The sequence below is a fragment of the Heteronotia binoei genome, chromosome 21 (genome assembly GCF_032191835.1).
Source record: "Heteronotia binoei isolate CCM8104 ecotype False Entrance Well chromosome 21, APGP_CSIRO_Hbin_v1, whole genome shotgun sequence".
Taxonomy (NCBI): domain Eukaryota; kingdom Metazoa; phylum Chordata; class Lepidosauria; order Squamata; family Gekkonidae; genus Heteronotia; species Heteronotia binoei.
In genome coordinates, this window is record NC_083243.1 from 14,090,569 (window position 1) to 14,107,556 (window position 16,988).

General features: G+C 51.5%; 1 protein-coding gene across 1 annotated transcript in view; it reads right to left on the minus strand.

Moving 5' to 3' along the window:
* Positions 1-16,988, minus strand: part of KTN1 (kinectin 1) — a 194,224-nt gene that overhangs the window by 79,316 nt on the left and 97,920 nt on the right. The window contains exons 9-17 of the mRNA XM_060263166.1: positions 16,696-16,828; positions 13,653-13,728; positions 9,937-10,103; positions 7,845-7,913; positions 7,532-7,569; positions 6,964-7,054; positions 3,966-4,034; positions 1,460-1,497; positions 340-430 (exon numbers count right to left, since the gene is read on the minus strand). Of these exons, the coding sequence (XP_060119149.1) occupies positions 340-430; positions 1,460-1,497; positions 3,966-4,034; positions 6,964-7,054; positions 7,532-7,569; positions 7,845-7,913; positions 9,937-10,103; positions 13,653-13,728; positions 16,696-16,828 (772 nt within the window). The remainder of the gene's footprint in view (positions 1-339; positions 431-1,459; positions 1,498-3,965; positions 4,035-6,963; positions 7,055-7,531; positions 7,570-7,844; positions 7,914-9,936; positions 10,104-13,652; positions 13,729-16,695; positions 16,829-16,988) is intronic.

The window sequence follows — 16,988 nt, forward strand, 5'->3', positions numbered from 1 at the left end:
TTTGGCCACCCCTGTGGCCTTCTCCCCATCCCTTAACGATCATGCACAAGGCCTAGAAGGTGGAGAGACATCAAGCATTCCTGGGTGCCCATGAGCGGTGCTGGGAAGAGACGTGTAATGTAGTACATTCCCAGCCAATATTCTCCCTTAACACTCGCTCAGCCTGGACTTCCTCATGGCCCAGTGTTACTCGTTTTCTCCATGTCAGTCACTCCCAGATTCTAACCGGATCTGGGTTGGAAGGCTGAAAGGAGCTCCAAAACCACCCAGCTCCTGGCATGTCCCGCTGCCAGCCAGTCACCCCCGCTTTGGGAAAGCCTCCCCTGGGAAATCAGGTACCTGAAGTTCCTCCTGTACACCTGTAGCCATGGAATGGCGTTCCTGCAGCTGCTCCTCAAGCATTCTGATTTTCTCATCTTTTACCTGAGTGCTGAGGAATGAAGAAGATGATGATGACATTGGATTTATATCCCGCCCTATACTCTGAATCTCAGAGTCTCAGGGCGGCTCACACTCTCCTTTACCTTCCTCTCCCACAATGGACACCCTGTGAGGTGGGTGGGGCTGAGAGAGCTCTCTTAGAAGCTGCCCTTTCAAGGACAACTCCTAGAAGAGCTATGGCTGACACAAGGCCATTCCAGCAGCTGCAAGTGGAGGAGTGGGGAATCAAACCCGGTTCTCGCAGATAAGAGTCTACACACTTAACTACTACATATATGAACATATGAAGCTGCCTTCTACTGAATCAGACCCTTGGTCCATCAAAGTCAGTATTGTCTACTCAGACTGGCAACGGCTCTCCAGGGTCTCAAGTGGAGGTTTTTCACGCCTAATGGCCTGGACCCTTTTTAGTTGGAGATGCCGGGGATTGAACCGAGGACCTTCTGCTTACCAAGCAGATGCTCTACCACAGAGCAACCAGCCCTCCTCTGCTCTCCAGGGCCTCAAGCTGAGGTTTTTCACGCCTACTGGGCTGGACCCTTTTTAGTTGGAGATGCCGGGGATTGAACCGGGGAGTTTCTGCTTATCAAACAGATGCTCTACCATGGAGCCACCAGCCCTCCTCTGCTCTCCAAGGCCTCAAGCTGAGGTTTTTCACGCCTACTGGCCTGGACCCTTTTTAGTTGGAGATGCCAGGGATTGAACCAGGGACCTTCTGCTTACCAAGCAGATGCTCTACTGCTGAGCCACCATCCCTCCCCTGCTCTCCAGGGCCTCAAGCGGAGGTTTTTCACACCTACTGACCTGGACCCTTTTTAGTTGGAGATACCGGGGATTGAACCTGGGACCTTCTGTCTACCAAGCAAATGCTCTACCACTGAGCCACCGTCCCGCTACACCAAACTGGCAGTTTAAAAAGCAGTTAAAAGGAGGAAGACACACTTTTCTACAGCTTCGCAAGCTGGACCAGCCCACCCTGCCCCTGCTCTGTGAAGGTTTAGCAGACGCCACTAGTTACCTTTTCTGCATCCTCTCCAGCTCGAGTGCAGCCGCCGCCTAGGAATAAAGAGGATTAGCCTCACTCAGTGTGTCAGTATCACGGCCAGACTCTGTCAACCCGCCCGCCAGCTTCTGCAACTGAGCCTGTGCCTTTTCAGCCTCCCTCTGCGCCCATCTCCCCCCTACGAGCAAAAAAGGAGCAGCGGCATGCATTTTCTTTCCCTGCCTCTGCAACAGGACGAGCACATGCTCTGTATCTGCTCACTCATACTGCGTTCTGCTTCAATGCTTTCAAGCCTTCAGCTCGAGGAAGGAAAGCGCTCGATTTCGGATTAAGGGATGCTGATGTTCAAGACGCTGCTGCTCTGGATGATAAAATATGCACCCATGTGAAAGCTCGGGAAAAAGCCAGGCTTCGTTTTGGGCAGGAGAAGCTCACAGAGTAGAATTTTTGGGGGAACCTTTTTTCTGCCAAGGGCCATTTGGATATTTATAACATCACTCGCAGGCCATACAAAATTATCAACTTAAAAAACAGTGCTCCGCCAAGGGAGAACAATTCAGGCCAGCAAAATTAATACAAATAATTATTTTTCTATTTGAAGTCATGTGGGGAAGGCCTAATTTGGCATACAGACCTCCAGCTCACCGCCCTAGGCAAATGCCTAGGTCCAGGGCTTTTTTGTAGAGGCCGCCATGTGACTTGGCTCGGCCCAGCAATCCCCGAAGCCCAGACCAAGTGATCTCAAGGGCCATAAATGGCCCTCGGGTCAGACATTCCCCACCCCTGGCTTAGAGGGAGTATTGATTACAATGTAGTAGTAATATTAATAAGACGACGACATTGGATTTATATCCTGCCCTCCACACTGCCCTCCTCAAAGAAGATGATGATATTGGAATTATATCCCGCCCTCCACTCCGAAGAGTCTTAGGGTGGCTCACAATCTTCTTTACCTTCCTCCCCCACAACAGACACCCTGTGAGGTGGGTGGGGCTGGAGAGGGCTCTCACAGCAGCTGCCCTTTCAAGGACAACCTCTGCCAGAGCTATGGCTGACCCAAGGCCATTCCAGCAGGTGCAAGTGGAGGAGTGGGGAATCAAACCCGGTTCTCCCAGGTAACAGTCCGCACACTTAACCACTACACCAAACTGGCTCTCCAGTTGCTGGCACCCCCCCTCCCCTCCTCAAGGGGAGATTCTCTGCTCTTGATGCCTCAAACCTGAATCGTTGCATGTTACAAAGGATGTCATTGGGTTGTAAACTGTTTTTAATAAATTGGACTGATTTTGTATTTATTTTATGCTGATGTACATTGCCTAGAGCTGGTGATAAGGTCATTCACAAATCTAATAAATAATAATACCTTCAAAATGAGGACCAGGGCAAACAGTGAAGATTTCCTTGTTGGTGAAATGAGAGGCTTGCGCCAGATGGCTGTGACAGCCGTTCTGCCCAGAGCCAACTTAGTCTCTCTTTAACGCTCTGCAGGATTGATCTCGGTGGGCAGCCATCTTGGTTTGAAGCAACGGAACGAAGTCAGAGGCCGGTGGCACCTTGAAGACCAATCCAGTCTTATTCGAGGTGTGAGCTTTCATGTGCATGCACTGCGATCTGAGGAATCGGGCTTGCGCACGAAAGATCACGCCTTGAATAAAGCTTGGTTGGTCTTTGACAGGGGTGGCCAAAACTGCTTCATGTAGGAGCCTTATAGAAGAAATGGCAGGTGTTTGAGAGAAGCAAGACGAAGGAAGGAGAAGAAGATATTGGATTTATATCCCACCCTCCGCTCTGAATGTCAGAGTCTCAGAGCGGCTCACAATCTCCTTTACCTTCCTCCCCCACAACAGACACCCTGTGAGGTGGGTGGGGCTGAGAGAGCTCTCCCAGCAGCTGCCCTTTCAAGGACAGAGTCTCAGAGCGGCCTACAATCTCCTTTCCTTCCTCCCCCACAACAGACACCCTGTGAGGTGGGTGGGGCTGAGAGGGCTCTCACAGCAGCTGCCCTTTCAAGGACAACCTCTGCCAGAGCTATGGCTGACCCAAGGCCGTTCCAGCAGCTGCAAGCGGAGGAGTGGGGAATCAAACCCGGTTTTCCCAGATAAGAGTAATCACTTAACCACCAAACGGACGGACGGAAGGAAGGAAGGAAGGAAGGAAGGAAGGAAGGAAGGAAGGAAAATAGATGGGGAAGGTGAAGGGAGGGAGAGGCTGAAAGAAAGCAACTTTAAATGCATTCTCCAAGCTGCCGGCTATCTTGGCTTGGAGAAGTGATTTAGAGACACAAATGACTTCTCTAAGCCAGCCAATGGAGTGGTGGCGGCTTTGAGAGCCACACAATATGTGTGAAAGAGCTACACATGGCTCCCGAGCTGCAGTTTGGCCACCCCTGGTCTTCAAGTTGCCACCAGACTCTAATGTTCCTCTGCAGGATTGCTTTCCAAAATCCTTGCCGCTGAGCAGGCACAACAACCTCACCAACGGAGGGGCAGGGACCTTCAAGGAACTCAACAGGCTTATCTACCTGTTCGTTTGTCAGGGCTTGCAGCTTCTGCAGTTCTGCTTTCAAGGACATGTTCATGTTCTGGAGAGCCTGGAGAAAGAAGAAACACAAGTGATTAAAACACGGGATTCGCTGCCAAAGAATACGTTGATGGCCACGGGCATAGATGGCTTTAAAAGATGATTAGACAGATTCATGAAGGAGGGGTCTAGCCCAGGAGTGTCAAACTCATTCGTTATGACGGCCGGATCTGACATAAATGGGACCTTATCAGCTGGGCCATGTGTGTCATAAAATGTAGTGAACACAAGAACATAAGAGAAGCCATGCTGGATCAGGGCAATGGCCCATCCAGTCCAACACTCTGTGTCACACATAAGAACATAAGAGAAGCCATGTTGGGTCAGGCCAATGGCCCATCCAGTCCAACACTCTGTGTCACACATAAGAACATAAGAGAAGCCATGTTGGGTCAGGCCAATGGCCCATCCAGTCCAACACTCTGTGTCACACATAAGAACATAAGAGAAGCCATGCTGGATCAGGCCAATGGCCCATCCAGTCCAACACTCTGTGTCACACATAAGAACATAAGAGAAGCCATGCTGGATCAGGGCAATGGCCCCTCCAGTCCAACACTCTGTGTCACACATAAGAACATAAGAGAAGCCATGCTGGATCAGGGCAATGGCCCATCCAGTCCAACACTCTGTGTCACACATAAGAACATAAGAGAAGCCATGTTGGATCAGGACAATGGCCCATCCAGTCCAACACTCTGTGTCACACATAAGAACATAAGAGAAGCCATGCTGGATCAGGGCAATGGCCCATCCAGTCCAACACTCTGTGTCACACATAAGAACATAAGAGAAGCCATGTTGGATCAGGCCAATGGCCCCTCCAGTCCAACACTCTGTGTCACACATAAGAACATAAGAGAAGCCATGTTGGATCAGGACAATGGCCCATCCAGTCCAACACTCTGTGTCACACATAAGAACATAAGAGAAGCCATGCTGGATCAGGGCAATGGCCCATCCAGTCCAACACTCTGTGTCACACATAAGAACATAAGAGAAGCCATGCTGGATCAGGGCAATGGCCCATCCAGTCCAACACTCTGTGTCACACATAAGAACATAAGAGAAGCCATGTTGGATCAGGACAATGGCCCATCCAGTCCAACACTCTGTGTCACACATAAGAACATAAGAGAAGCCATGTTGGATCAGGGCAATGGCCCATCCAGTCCAACACTCTGTGTCACACATAAGAACATAAGAGAAGCCATGCTGGATCAGGGCAATGGCCCATCCAGTCCAACACTCTGTGTCACACATAAGAACATAAGAGAAGCCATGTTGGATCAGGGCAATGGCCCATCCAGTCCAACACTCTGTGTCACACATAAGAACATAAGAGAAGCCATGCTGGATCAGGGCAATGGCCCATCCAGTCCAACACTCTGTGTCACACATAAGAACATAAGAGAAGCCATGCTGGATCAGGGCAATGGCCCATCCAGTCCAACACTCTGTGTCACACATAAGAACATAAGAGAAGCCATGCTGGATCAGGGCAATGGCCCATCCAGTCCAACACTCTGTGTCACACATAAGAACATAAGAGAAGCCATGTTGGATCAGGGCAATGGCCCATCCAGTCCAACACTCTGTGTCACACATAAGAACATAAGAGAAGCCATGCTGGATCAGGGCAATGGCCCATCCAGTCCAACACTCTGTGTCACACATAAGAACATAAGAGAAGCCATGCTGGATCAGGGCAATGGCCCATCCAGTCCAACACTCTGGTTCACATAGTGGCCAAAGAACCCCAGATGCCATCAGAAGATCCATCAGTGGGGCCAGGATACTAAAAGCCCTCCCACTGTGCCCCTCCCAAGCACCAAGAATTCAGAGCATCACTGCCCCAGACATAAGAACATAAGAGAAGCCATGCTGGATCAGGCCAATGGCCCCTCCAGTCCAACACCATGTGTCATACAGTGGCCAAAAAACCCAGGTGCCATCAGGAGGTCCACCAGTGGGGCCAGGACACCAGAAGCCCTCCCACTGTTGCCCCCCCAAGCACCAAGAAAACAGAGCATCACTGCCCCTGACAGAGAGTTCCATCTATACTTGGTGGCTAATAGCCAGTGATGGACATAACATAAAAGAAGCCTTGCTTGATCATGATGATGATGATGATGAAGATATTGGATTTATATCCCGCCCTCCACTCCGAAGAGTCTCAGAGCGGCTCACAATCTCCTTTACCTTCCTCCCCCACAACAGACACCCTGTGAGGTGGGTGGGGCTGGAGAGGGCTCTCACAGCAGCTGCCCTTTCAAGGACAACCTCTGCCAGAGCTATGGCTGACCCAAGGCCATGCTGGCAGGTGCAAGTGGAGGAGTGGGGAAACAAACCCGGTTCTCCCAGATAAGAGTCCGCACACTTAACCACTACACCAAACCGGCTCTCCAATGGCCCACCCAGTCCAACACTCTGTGTCACACAGTGGTCAAAAAAACCCAGGCACCATCAGTAGGTCCATCAGTGGGACCAGGACACCAGAAGCCCTCCCACTGTTGCCCCGCAAGCACCAAGAAGACAGAGCATCACTGCCCCAGACAGAGAGTTCCAATTATATGCTGTGGCTAATAGCCACTGATGGACCTCTGCTCCATATGTTTATAAGAACATAATGCCAGATAGTGGAGACATAAATTTTATAAAAGACACTGACAAACACAATGAAAGATTTCCCAACAAAACCAAAAAGCTTTAAATAAAACATGCTCAAAAGATCAGCACTCTTGCAATATTTTATTTAACCGTCTCTGATAACTGAAGAAAGCAAAAGAGAGGGAGAAGGAAGCAGACTCGCTCTAGGGCCTGATAAAAGCCCTCCAGGGGCCTGATTTGGCCCTGAGGCTGCATTTTTGACGCCCCTGGTCTAGCACTTTCCATTGCCATCCCTGCCACCCCAGGAAAGGTCTGAACTTTTACTATACCAATAGATCCTCTTCCTTGCTGGTTGCTTTCATGCGTTCATCGGCTAAGGATTCCTCAGCTTGGCCGATCAGTTTGTCTTTTTCTGCAATCCTGCAATTAAAAATACAGCAGCAACGATTGAAAGCAGGGCAGAGATGTGTCCTCAAGACTGGGGAAGTTACACCGAGTCTGGTCTTGCCATGTATTAAAGCAAAATTCCGAAGGCTTTTGCATCAGGGCAGAGAAGAAGAATTGCAGATTTATACCCCACCCTTTTCTCTGAATCAAAGATTCAGAGCAGCTCACAATCTCCTTTATCTTCTTCCCCCACAACAGACACCCTGTGAGGTGCGTGGGGCTGACAAAGGTTTCACAGAAGCTGCCCTTTCAAGGACAACTCAGCCCAGCTTCCACCGGGATCGAACGCAGGCTGTGAGCAGAGAGTTCAGACTGCGGTACTGTAGCTTTACCACTCTGCGCCACGGGGCTCTTTAGAAATGACTTCCCTGGGCTAAAAAGAAAAAGTGATGATCTATTGGGACTGTTACAAATTATTCCACAGACACAGAAGAGGTGGGGGATACTTACACTTTGTGGAGTTCTTCTGCCAGGACTGAAGCCGAGTTCTGAAAGACAGAAGACGGGCGGCTGTAAGGCGTGGCTCTAAAGAGAGGACCTGCTTGAAGTCAGGGACAACTAGCCACAGATGGAACACTCTGTCCGTTTTCCACAGCTGCAAGAGCAGCCATTTTGGGTTGGGATTTGCCTTCCTGTGGCAGCCATTTTAGGGTGGTGCTACCAACCTCCTCCCCGCCAAAATTCCAAACCTGCCCAGAGGCTCAAAAAGGGCTTAGGGACCCCTACGCTGCCCAAAACAACCGCTACTCTGCCAACTGCGTACCTGAACAGCCATCTGTGAATGGAATTTCTGGACTTGAGTTTTCAAAGCCTCGTTCTGTTCCATCAGCTCCTTTCAGAAAGAGAAGACAAGGAGAAAAAAAAAGACCAAGTGAACAAAACTGACAAGCAATATGTCACTCTAAATCACAAAATCATAATTTGGAAGGGGCCATACAGGCCATCTAGCCCAGCGGTCCCCGACCTTTTTGGCATCAGGGACCGGTTTTGTGGAAGACAATTTTTCCACGGACCAGGTGCGTGTGTGCAGGGGATGAAAGTGGGGGATGGTTTCAGGATAATACAATTGTGCACTTTATTTTGGTGTGGTGGTTAAGTGTGCGGACTCTTATCTGGGAGAACCGGGTTTGATTCCCCACTCCTTCACTTGCAGCTGCTGGAATGGCCTTGGGTCAACCATAGCTCTTGTGGGAGTCGTCCTTGAAAGGGCAACTTCTGGGAGAGCTCTCTCAGTTCCACCCACCTCACACGGTGTCTGTTGTGGGGGAAGAAGGGAAAGGAGATTGCAGGCCACTCTGAGGCTTTCCTTGGAAGGTCAGCTGCTGTGAGAGCCCTCTCAGCTCCACCCACCTCATAGGGTGTCTGTTGTTGGGGAGGAAGAGAAAGGAGGTTTTGAGCCACTCTGAGACTCTGAGTGGAGGGCAGAATATAAATCCAATGTCATCTTCCTCCTCCAACCCTTGCAGAGAGCCAGTTTGGTGTAGTGGTTAAGTGTGTGGACTCTGATCTGGGACAACCGGGTTTGATTCCCCACTCCTCCACTTGCAGCTGCTGGAATGGCCTTGGGTCAACCATAGCTCTCGTGGGAGTTGTCCTTGAAAGGGCAACTTCTGGGAGAGCTCTCTCAGCCCCACCCACCTCACAGGGTGTCTGTTGTGGGGGAAGGAGATAAAAGGAGATCGTGAGCCACTCTGAGATTCAGAGTGGAGGGCAGGATATAAATCCAACGTCACCGTCGTCGTCTTATTATTATTACTACATTGTAATAAATAATGAAATAATTATACAACTCACAGCCAGGTTGCTAACAGGCTACGGACTGATACTGGTCTCCGGCCTGGGGTTTGGGGACCCCTGATCTAGTCCAATCCCCTGCTCCATGCAGGATCAGCCTAAAGCATCTCCGACAAATAATCAACCAGCAGTGTTTTGAAGACGCCCAATGAAGGGGAGCTCACCGCCTTCCTAGGCAGCTGGTTCCGCCTCTGGACTACTCTGACTGAATTCCACCTCCCTCCTAATATCCAGCCTGTACCTTTCTGTTGTAATCTGAGTCCACTGCCTAATGCCACTGTGTATGTGCACACACAGACACAAAGGCTAAAGCAGTTTTTCCGCCAGAGGACTCCATTTGAATCATTAAGACCTTGGAGGGGCCGTGGCTCAGCGGTAGAGCATCCGCTTGGCACGCAGGTCCCAAGTTCAATCTCCAGCATCTCCAGTGAAAAGGCCCAGGCTGGAGGTGTCGGGAAAGACCTCAGCCAGAGACCCTGGAGAACTGCTGCCAGTCTGAGTAGACAATACTGACCCTGATAATATAATATAATTCGATTTAATTTAATTTGTCGATTTATACCCCCCCGCCCTATCCCGCAAGCGGGTTACAACATTAACACCATACAACAACACTCAATAAATCATATCCAAACAAGCTTACAGGGCTCTTCGTACAGGGCCTAGTGTAAGCTCCAGGAGGATTGGCTACATCAGGGGGGCGTGGCCTAATAGGCAAAGGCGCTCCTGCTACAAAGAAAGCCCTGATTTAGGCCACACACCCTGATGTAGCCAATCTTCCAAGAGCTTACAGGGTTCTTTGTACAGGGCCTACTGTAAGCTCCAGGAGGATTGGCTACATCAGGGGGGGCGTGGCTTAATATGCAAAGGCGCTCCTGCTACAAAACAAAGCCCTACTTCCGGGTCTTCCCAGGAAGTGAAGTAACAGCGCACGTGATGCTGCAGCCCCCCTTGCCCCCGCCCCTCGGTCTTCCTGCCGTTTGCACGGCCTGCCGATCTTGGAGGAGGAAGAACAATGGGACTCCTGCGAGCGCCAGATACGTAACCGAGCGGCCCCGTACCTGAACCTGCCTCTGCATCGAATCCTCGGCTGTGACCCTCTTTTGTTCTGCTTCCATCAGCTGCATCATCCGTTGCTCCAGCTGCTGCTTGGAGACGATGGTGTCCGTCAGCTTGCTGTGGAGGCTCTGGATCTCATTGTCCTTGGTCACAAGCTTGTTCTGTATGTCTGCCATAAGAAAAAGATATTGGATTTATATCCCGCCCTCCACTCAGAGTGGCTCATAATCTCCTTTATCTTCTTCCCCCTGTGAGGTGGGAGGGGCTGAGAGAGCTCTCCCAGAAGTTGCCCTTTCAAGGACACTCCTGCCAGAGCTACAGCTGACCCAAGGCCATGCCAGCAGCTGCAAGTGGAGGAGTGGGGAATCAAACCCGGTTCTCCCAGATAAGAGTCCGCACACTTCACCACTACACCAAACTGACTCTCCAAGTGACAAAGGAGGGGGAAAGGTTGAAAGGTAGGATCACCCTCTTGTGCGTACACTTCATACAGGCCCATAGCCGCAGTGGGGGCTGGGGGGAGCAGGCCCATCCTTTAAACCGCCCCCCAACTGTATGGCCCCTCTATTGGAGGGCCTCCAATCTGTCCCCTTTGCTCATCACCACTCTGAACAAGTAGTAGCATGGCTGCTGGCCGTTTTGCTTTTTTCGCACCCTCTACGTAACACAGCGTGCAGAGCAAAGGCAGAGAGGGGAGTTAGCTTGTGGAACTCACGGCAGCTTACAGTGCAGAGAGCCCGGGGCCACCAAACCGAGTGGCCCCCCAGCCGCCCAGAGCCGGTGCATGGGGTTCTGCCACCCCCCCTCCCACAGGGGAAAAGTTTTGCACACCCACGGCGTGATAACATCACCCGGAGGTGATGTCATCATGTCAGTCACTGAAGTGCCATTGTTTCTGGGCGCTGAGGGGCAGGGGAGTTCTTCCGACCCTTCAGTGCCCAGAAACAACGAATGGCGCTTTCAGGCTTCTCTGAGGAGAATGCCGAAACCTGAAAGTGCTATTGTTTCTGGGCGCTGAGGGGCAGGAGAGTTCTTCCGACCCTTCAGTGCCCAGAAACAACGAATGGCGCTTTCAGGCTTCTCTGAGGAGAATGCCGAAACCTGAAAGTGCTATTGTTTCTGGGCGCTGAGGGGGAGGGGAGTTCCTCCAACCCTTCAGCACCCAGAAACGATGAGCGGGGCTTTCAGGCTCCTCTGAGGAGAAGGCCGAAACCTGAAAGTGTCCAGTCAGAGGCTCAGAGATGGAGCGAACGGAGAGGGGGCGCCCACCCTGTGCCCCTGTTGGGAGCTGGCGCCCAATGCAACTGCCTAGGTCACCTATTCCCATGCGCCGGCCCTGCAGCCGCCCCAAACAACCAATCCTGCTGTGTGCCCCACCAAACATGAAATCCTGGCTCCGGCCCTGACTTCGTATATATGCTCCGTACAACACGTAACTTACACTTACAAAGACAATAACATTTGAAGTTCCGGTTGGCCGTAGCCACTCCAAACATTATTTATTTATTTTAGTCTATTTCTATTCCACCCCTTCCCCGTAGGGCTCAGGGCGGAGCACAACATATAATAAAACAATAAAATACAATAAAAACATTTTACAAACAGACAACTTGACAGCACTCAGAAAATTTCCAGATCATCACAATATCGCACAGCCTGGCCATCTCATATGAACATATATGAACATATGAAGCTGCCTTCTACTGAATCAGACCCTTTGGTCCATCAAAGTCAGTATTGTCTTCTCAGACGGGCAGCAGCTCTTCAGGGTCTCAAGCTGAGGTTTTTCACACCTACTTGCCTGGACCCTTTTTAGTTGGAGATGCCGGGGATTGAACCTGGGACCTTCTGCTTCCCAAGCAGATGCTCTACCACTGAGCCACCGTCCCTCCCATCTCACATCATGACGAGATGTTATCCCATAAAGATGGCAGATATTATTCCATTTTATAGCACAGATGAGAATGCCAACAGGGAAGGCCAACCAGATCAAGAAACGGACGCCCGCAGCCTCGACTAAAAGCCTGGCGGAACAGCTCCGCTTTACAGGCCCTACGGAAGGCTAACAAGCCAGGTAGGGCCCGGATCTCTGTAGGGAGCTGATTCCACCAGGTCGGGGCCAGGACTGAAAAAGCCCTAGCCCAAGTTGAGGCAAGGTGAGCGTCTCTTGGGCCCGGGACAGCCAACAGAGGTTGGGAGGCCAAACGTAACGACCTCCCGGGCATATATGGGCGGAGACGGTCCTGCAGGTATGTCGGTCCCAGGCCCACCAGGGAAGGTTGCCAACTCCAGACTTGGAAACAGCCCCGGCGCTAGGGGTTCTGCCGCCCCAGGTAGAACCCCAAGCTGCTACAACCCCCCACGGGCTGCATTCACATGCACACAAAGCTTGCACATGTGGCACGATGACATCACCCGGAAGTGACATCATCATGCTGACGCGCTTTTCCCAAGTGTTCTTTATCAGCTCTGAGCGATCGGAGAAAGAATGCTCAGTGCACACACACACACACACACCCAGCCCTCTTCAGCTTTGGAAGGACCTGGGGGGGGGGGAGGGTGCGATTAGAAAAGTATCAGTCTTAAGGCAGCGGCTGTGGGTCAGTAGTAGAGCATCTGTTTGGCATGCCGAAGATCCCAGGTTCAATCCCCAGCATCTCCAGTTGAAAAGAACCAGGTGATAGTAGCTTATGTGAAAGACCACAGCCTGAGACCCTGGAGACCTGCTTCCAGTCTGAAGGGACAAGGGTCTGATTCCACACAAGGCAGCTTCATGTGTTCACGGCATGCCAAGGACCAAACCTGGGACCTCCTGCATCCCAAACAGATGCTCTGCCACTGAGCCACGGCAGACGTGTAACTGTAAAACAGGGGGGTCAACATGTGGCCTGGGGGTCGAATCAGGCCCCCGGAAGGCTCCTATCAGGCCCCTGAGCAACTGGCTTTCATCTGCTTCCTTCTCCCTCTCTCTGGCTTCCTTCTGCATCACAGCTTGCTTTGCCAGGCTTGCTCAATCGCACAAGAGCTACAGAGCAAAGTATCTATTTTCTCCATTGGGTAAGGCTCCTCCCTTGGGGAGGAAGGGGGAGGGAGAACTTGCTTTGCCAGGCTATCTCAATTGCTCAGTAGAGCTACTGAACCAAGCCTCTCTTCCTTCTATTGGCTGAGGCTCCCTTCCTTCTGGTCCCCTGGGGAAGGAAGGAAAGAGACCCTCCTCATCCTTTGTCCCTGGATCTCATGGGAGAGATACAAAGAAAGCAACTTTAAGACCAACAAGTACTAATGTTTTACGCATGTTTTAAGCTTTTTTTTTTTTTAAATCTTTAATTGTGTTTGTCCATGACCTTTACAGGGCTCTTTTCCTAGGAGCTCCTCTGCGTATTAGGCCACCCCCCCTGATGTAGCCAATCCTCCTGGAGTTTACAGCAGGTCCTGTACTAAGAGCCCTCTAAGCTCTTGGAGGATTGGCTACATCAGGGGGTGTGGCCTAATATGCAAAAGGAGCTCCTGCTGGGAAAGGAGCTCCTGCTTCTTTATAAAGTTTATATCTCTGCTCCTTAATCTTAAGTAAGCATGCCCATAGCCTGGCTTGACATGGCTCAGCCCAAGGTCTCATTTATGTCAGATCCGGTCCTCATAATAAAATGCGTTCAACGCCCCTGCTGTCAAGCGCAGAGAGAATACTATTGAGCAGCCGGGAGGGCTCCTCTGTGCTCACCCTCGTGCTCCGCAGTCCGTTTGCGGAGGTAGGCCTGCATCTCCTCCCATCGCCGATCGGCTTCCTGCTGCTGAGCCTGGAAGTGACAGAGAGTAAGAAGCATCACCGGACTGCGGAACTGCCCTCCTCCTCACACGATGATAGGACAGCCCCTGCCTATCTTCTGCAACCATCTCTGAACAGGCCACGGCTTCAAAATTTGATCACCAGAAGACTTCCACGCAAAGCGTGTAAATAGGCGTATTTAGTGAGATTAAACCAAAACAGAACTAAGGAACCCTGAGCGTTCTTGAAATTTTCCCCACAAAGTCTCTCAACAGTCACAAAGAATGACAGCCTCTTCAAATAGGATTTAATGAAGAGGTGGATGAAGTCCTTTAATTTCTTAGTGTTCCGCTCGTGATGGTGCGGAGAGAATAAGGAACCTCACGGTTTCAATAGTTTGTCCTTCCTCAGCCTCTTTCTCCCAACGTTACCCGGAGCCACAGCTCTACTCTTCACAACATGAATCCACGCATGCTCTAATTTGCTGCTGCCGGCAACATGGATCCATGTTGTAAAGAGTAGAGCTGTGGAGAAAGATTTAACCACTGCACCAAACTGGCTCTCCTTGAGGTCCTCTGGATCCAAGGCAGAGAATTCCACCCAGAAGTAAGTGTTGGGGGTAGGGGTAGCAAGCAAGGCTCTCCGCCTGGAGAGGAAACCATCCTGCTTATTTCCCAATCTTTGCCTATGCGTGCAAGGAAGGCCTGCAAAGAGCAACAAAAAGCATGGCTCCCTCTCAGTAATAGCCCAACAGAGCAGGGGTCCCCAACGTGGTGCCTGTGAGATCCCTGATGGTCGCTGACTTTTCTGGTGCCTGCCAAGAGTTTTTAGGAAATGGGTGGGGCCAGGTAGGGCTTCTGATTGATTGGCAATTTTTTAAAAAATGTTGCTTTGGCAGCAGCTGCCACCACAGAAGGATCTGCACTGTGTGACTGAAGTTAAGCCATGGCAGCCATTTTGTGGGTGGCTCTGCCTCCAGTGGCAGCCATTTTGTGGGTGGCTCTGCCTCCAGTGGCAGCCATTTTGTGGGTGGCTCCGCCTCCAGTGGCAGCCCATTTTCTGGGTGGCTCCGCCTCCAGTGGCAGCTCATTTTGTGGGTGGCTCCGCCTCCAGTGGCAGCCATTTTGTGGGTGGCTCTGCCTCCAGTGGCAGCCATTTTGTGGGTGGCTCTGCCTCCAGTGGCAGCCATTTTGTGGGTGGCTCCGCCTCCAGTGGCAGCCCATTTTCTGGGTGGCTCCGCCTCCAGTGGCAGCTCATTTTGTGGGTGGCTCCGCCTCCAGTGGCAGCCATTTTGTGGGTGGCTCTGCCTCCAGTGGCAGCCATTTTGTGGGTGGCTCCGCCTCCAGGGGCAGCCCATTTTCTGGGTGGCTCCGCCTCCAGTGGCAGCTCATTTTGTGGGTGGCTCCGCCTCCAGTGGCAGCCATTTTGTGGGTAGCTTCGCCTCCTGTGGCAGCCCATTTTGTGGTTGGCTCCGCCTCCAGTGGCAGCCCATTTTGTGGGTGGCTCCACCTCCAGTGGCAGCCCATTTTGTGGCAGCGCCCACCACACTGTGTTAGCATTCCAAAGGTGCCTACAGACACACAATGGTTGGGGACCAGTGTTCCCTCTAAGCTGAGTCAGTACGAGCTAGCTCACAGCTTTTTAGCCTCTGTCTCACACATTTTAGTCTTCACTCGGAAGGATGGTCCCGCAGCAAGCTAATTTAAGGAGCATCTCACGCTTTAATGCCAGTAGTAGAATTTTTTGATCACAAGACTCCACAGCTTAAAGCAGGGGTGTCAAACATGCGGCCCGGGGACCAAATCAAGCCCCCGGAGGGCTCCTATCAGGCCCCTGAGCAACTGGCTGTCATCTGCTTCCTTCTCCCTATATCTTGCTTTCCTTCTGCATCTCAGATTGCCTTGCAAGGCTTGCTCAATCACACAGGAGCTACAGAGCAAAACCTCGATTCTCTCTGTTGGCTGAGGTTCCTCCTCCTGTCCCACTGGGGAAGGAACTAAAGATCCAGAGCTTCCTTTGCCCAATTCCCTAATCCCATGGGAGAAATACAAAGTAGGCACCTTTACGATCAACAAGTGCTAAAAAAAGTTGTTTTTTTAATCATGTTTGTCTGTGTCCTTTAAAAAGTTTATATCTCTGCTACCTAATCTTAAATAGGTACACACATGGCCTGGCCCAACATAGCCCAGTACGGCGAGGTCTCATTTATGTCAGATCTGGCCCTCATAACAAAGAAGAAGAAGAATTGCAGATTTATACCCCGCCCTTCTCCTTGAATCAGAGGCTCAGAGCGGCTCACAATCTCCTTTATCTTCTCTCCCCACAACAGACACCCTGTGAGGTGGGTGGGGCTGAAGAGGGCTCTCACAGCAGCTGCCCTTTCAAGGACAGAGGCTCTGAGCGGCCTACAATCTCCTTTCCCTTCCTCCCCCACAACAGACACCCTGTGAGGTGGGTGGGGCTGAAGAGGGCTCTCACAGCAGCTGCCCTTTCAAGGACAGAGGCTCTGAGCAGCCTACAATCTCCTTTCCCTTCCTCCCCCACAACAGACACCCTGTGAGGTGGGTGGGGCTGAGGGGGCTCTCCCAGCAGCTGCCCTTTCAAGGACAGAGTCTCAGAGCGGCTCACAATCTCCTTTCCCTTCCTCCCCCACAACAGACACCCTGTGAGGTGGGTGGGGCTGAAAGGGCTCTCACAGCAGCTGCCCTTTCAAGGACAACCTCTGCCAGAGCTACGGCTGACCCGAGGCCATTCCAGCAGGTGCAAGTGGAGGAGTGGGGAATCAAACCCGGTTCTCCCAGATAAGAGTCCGCACACTTAACCACTACACCAAACTGGCTCTCTACCAAACTGGCTCTCTCTTTGAGCTCAACAAATGAGTTCGACACCCCTGCCTTAGAGGGAGTATCGCTGAGGATCCCTGCACTGGAAGGTCTTTTAAACCACAAGACCCCCCTAGCAGCAGCTAAACAGGCTGCAGACAGTCAGGAGTTTTTACCTTCAGCTGGTTGATGGCTTGTTCCGCGTTCTTCTTCAGAAGTTCCTCCTGCTGCAGCTTGCTGTTCTTCTCGGTTAGCTCGTTCACCAGCCGGGCACAATCCTGGCGCAGTTTGTTGAGCTCTGAAGACTGCCTGGATGGAAGAGAAGAGCCTCGTTCACCAGGTCCGTCGCTACGAGAGGGTCTGTTTGGTGTAGTGGTTAAGTGCGTGGATTTTTATCTGAGAGAACCGGGTTTGATTCCCCACTCCTCCCTTTGCAGCTGATGGAATGGCCTTGGGTCAGCCATAGCTC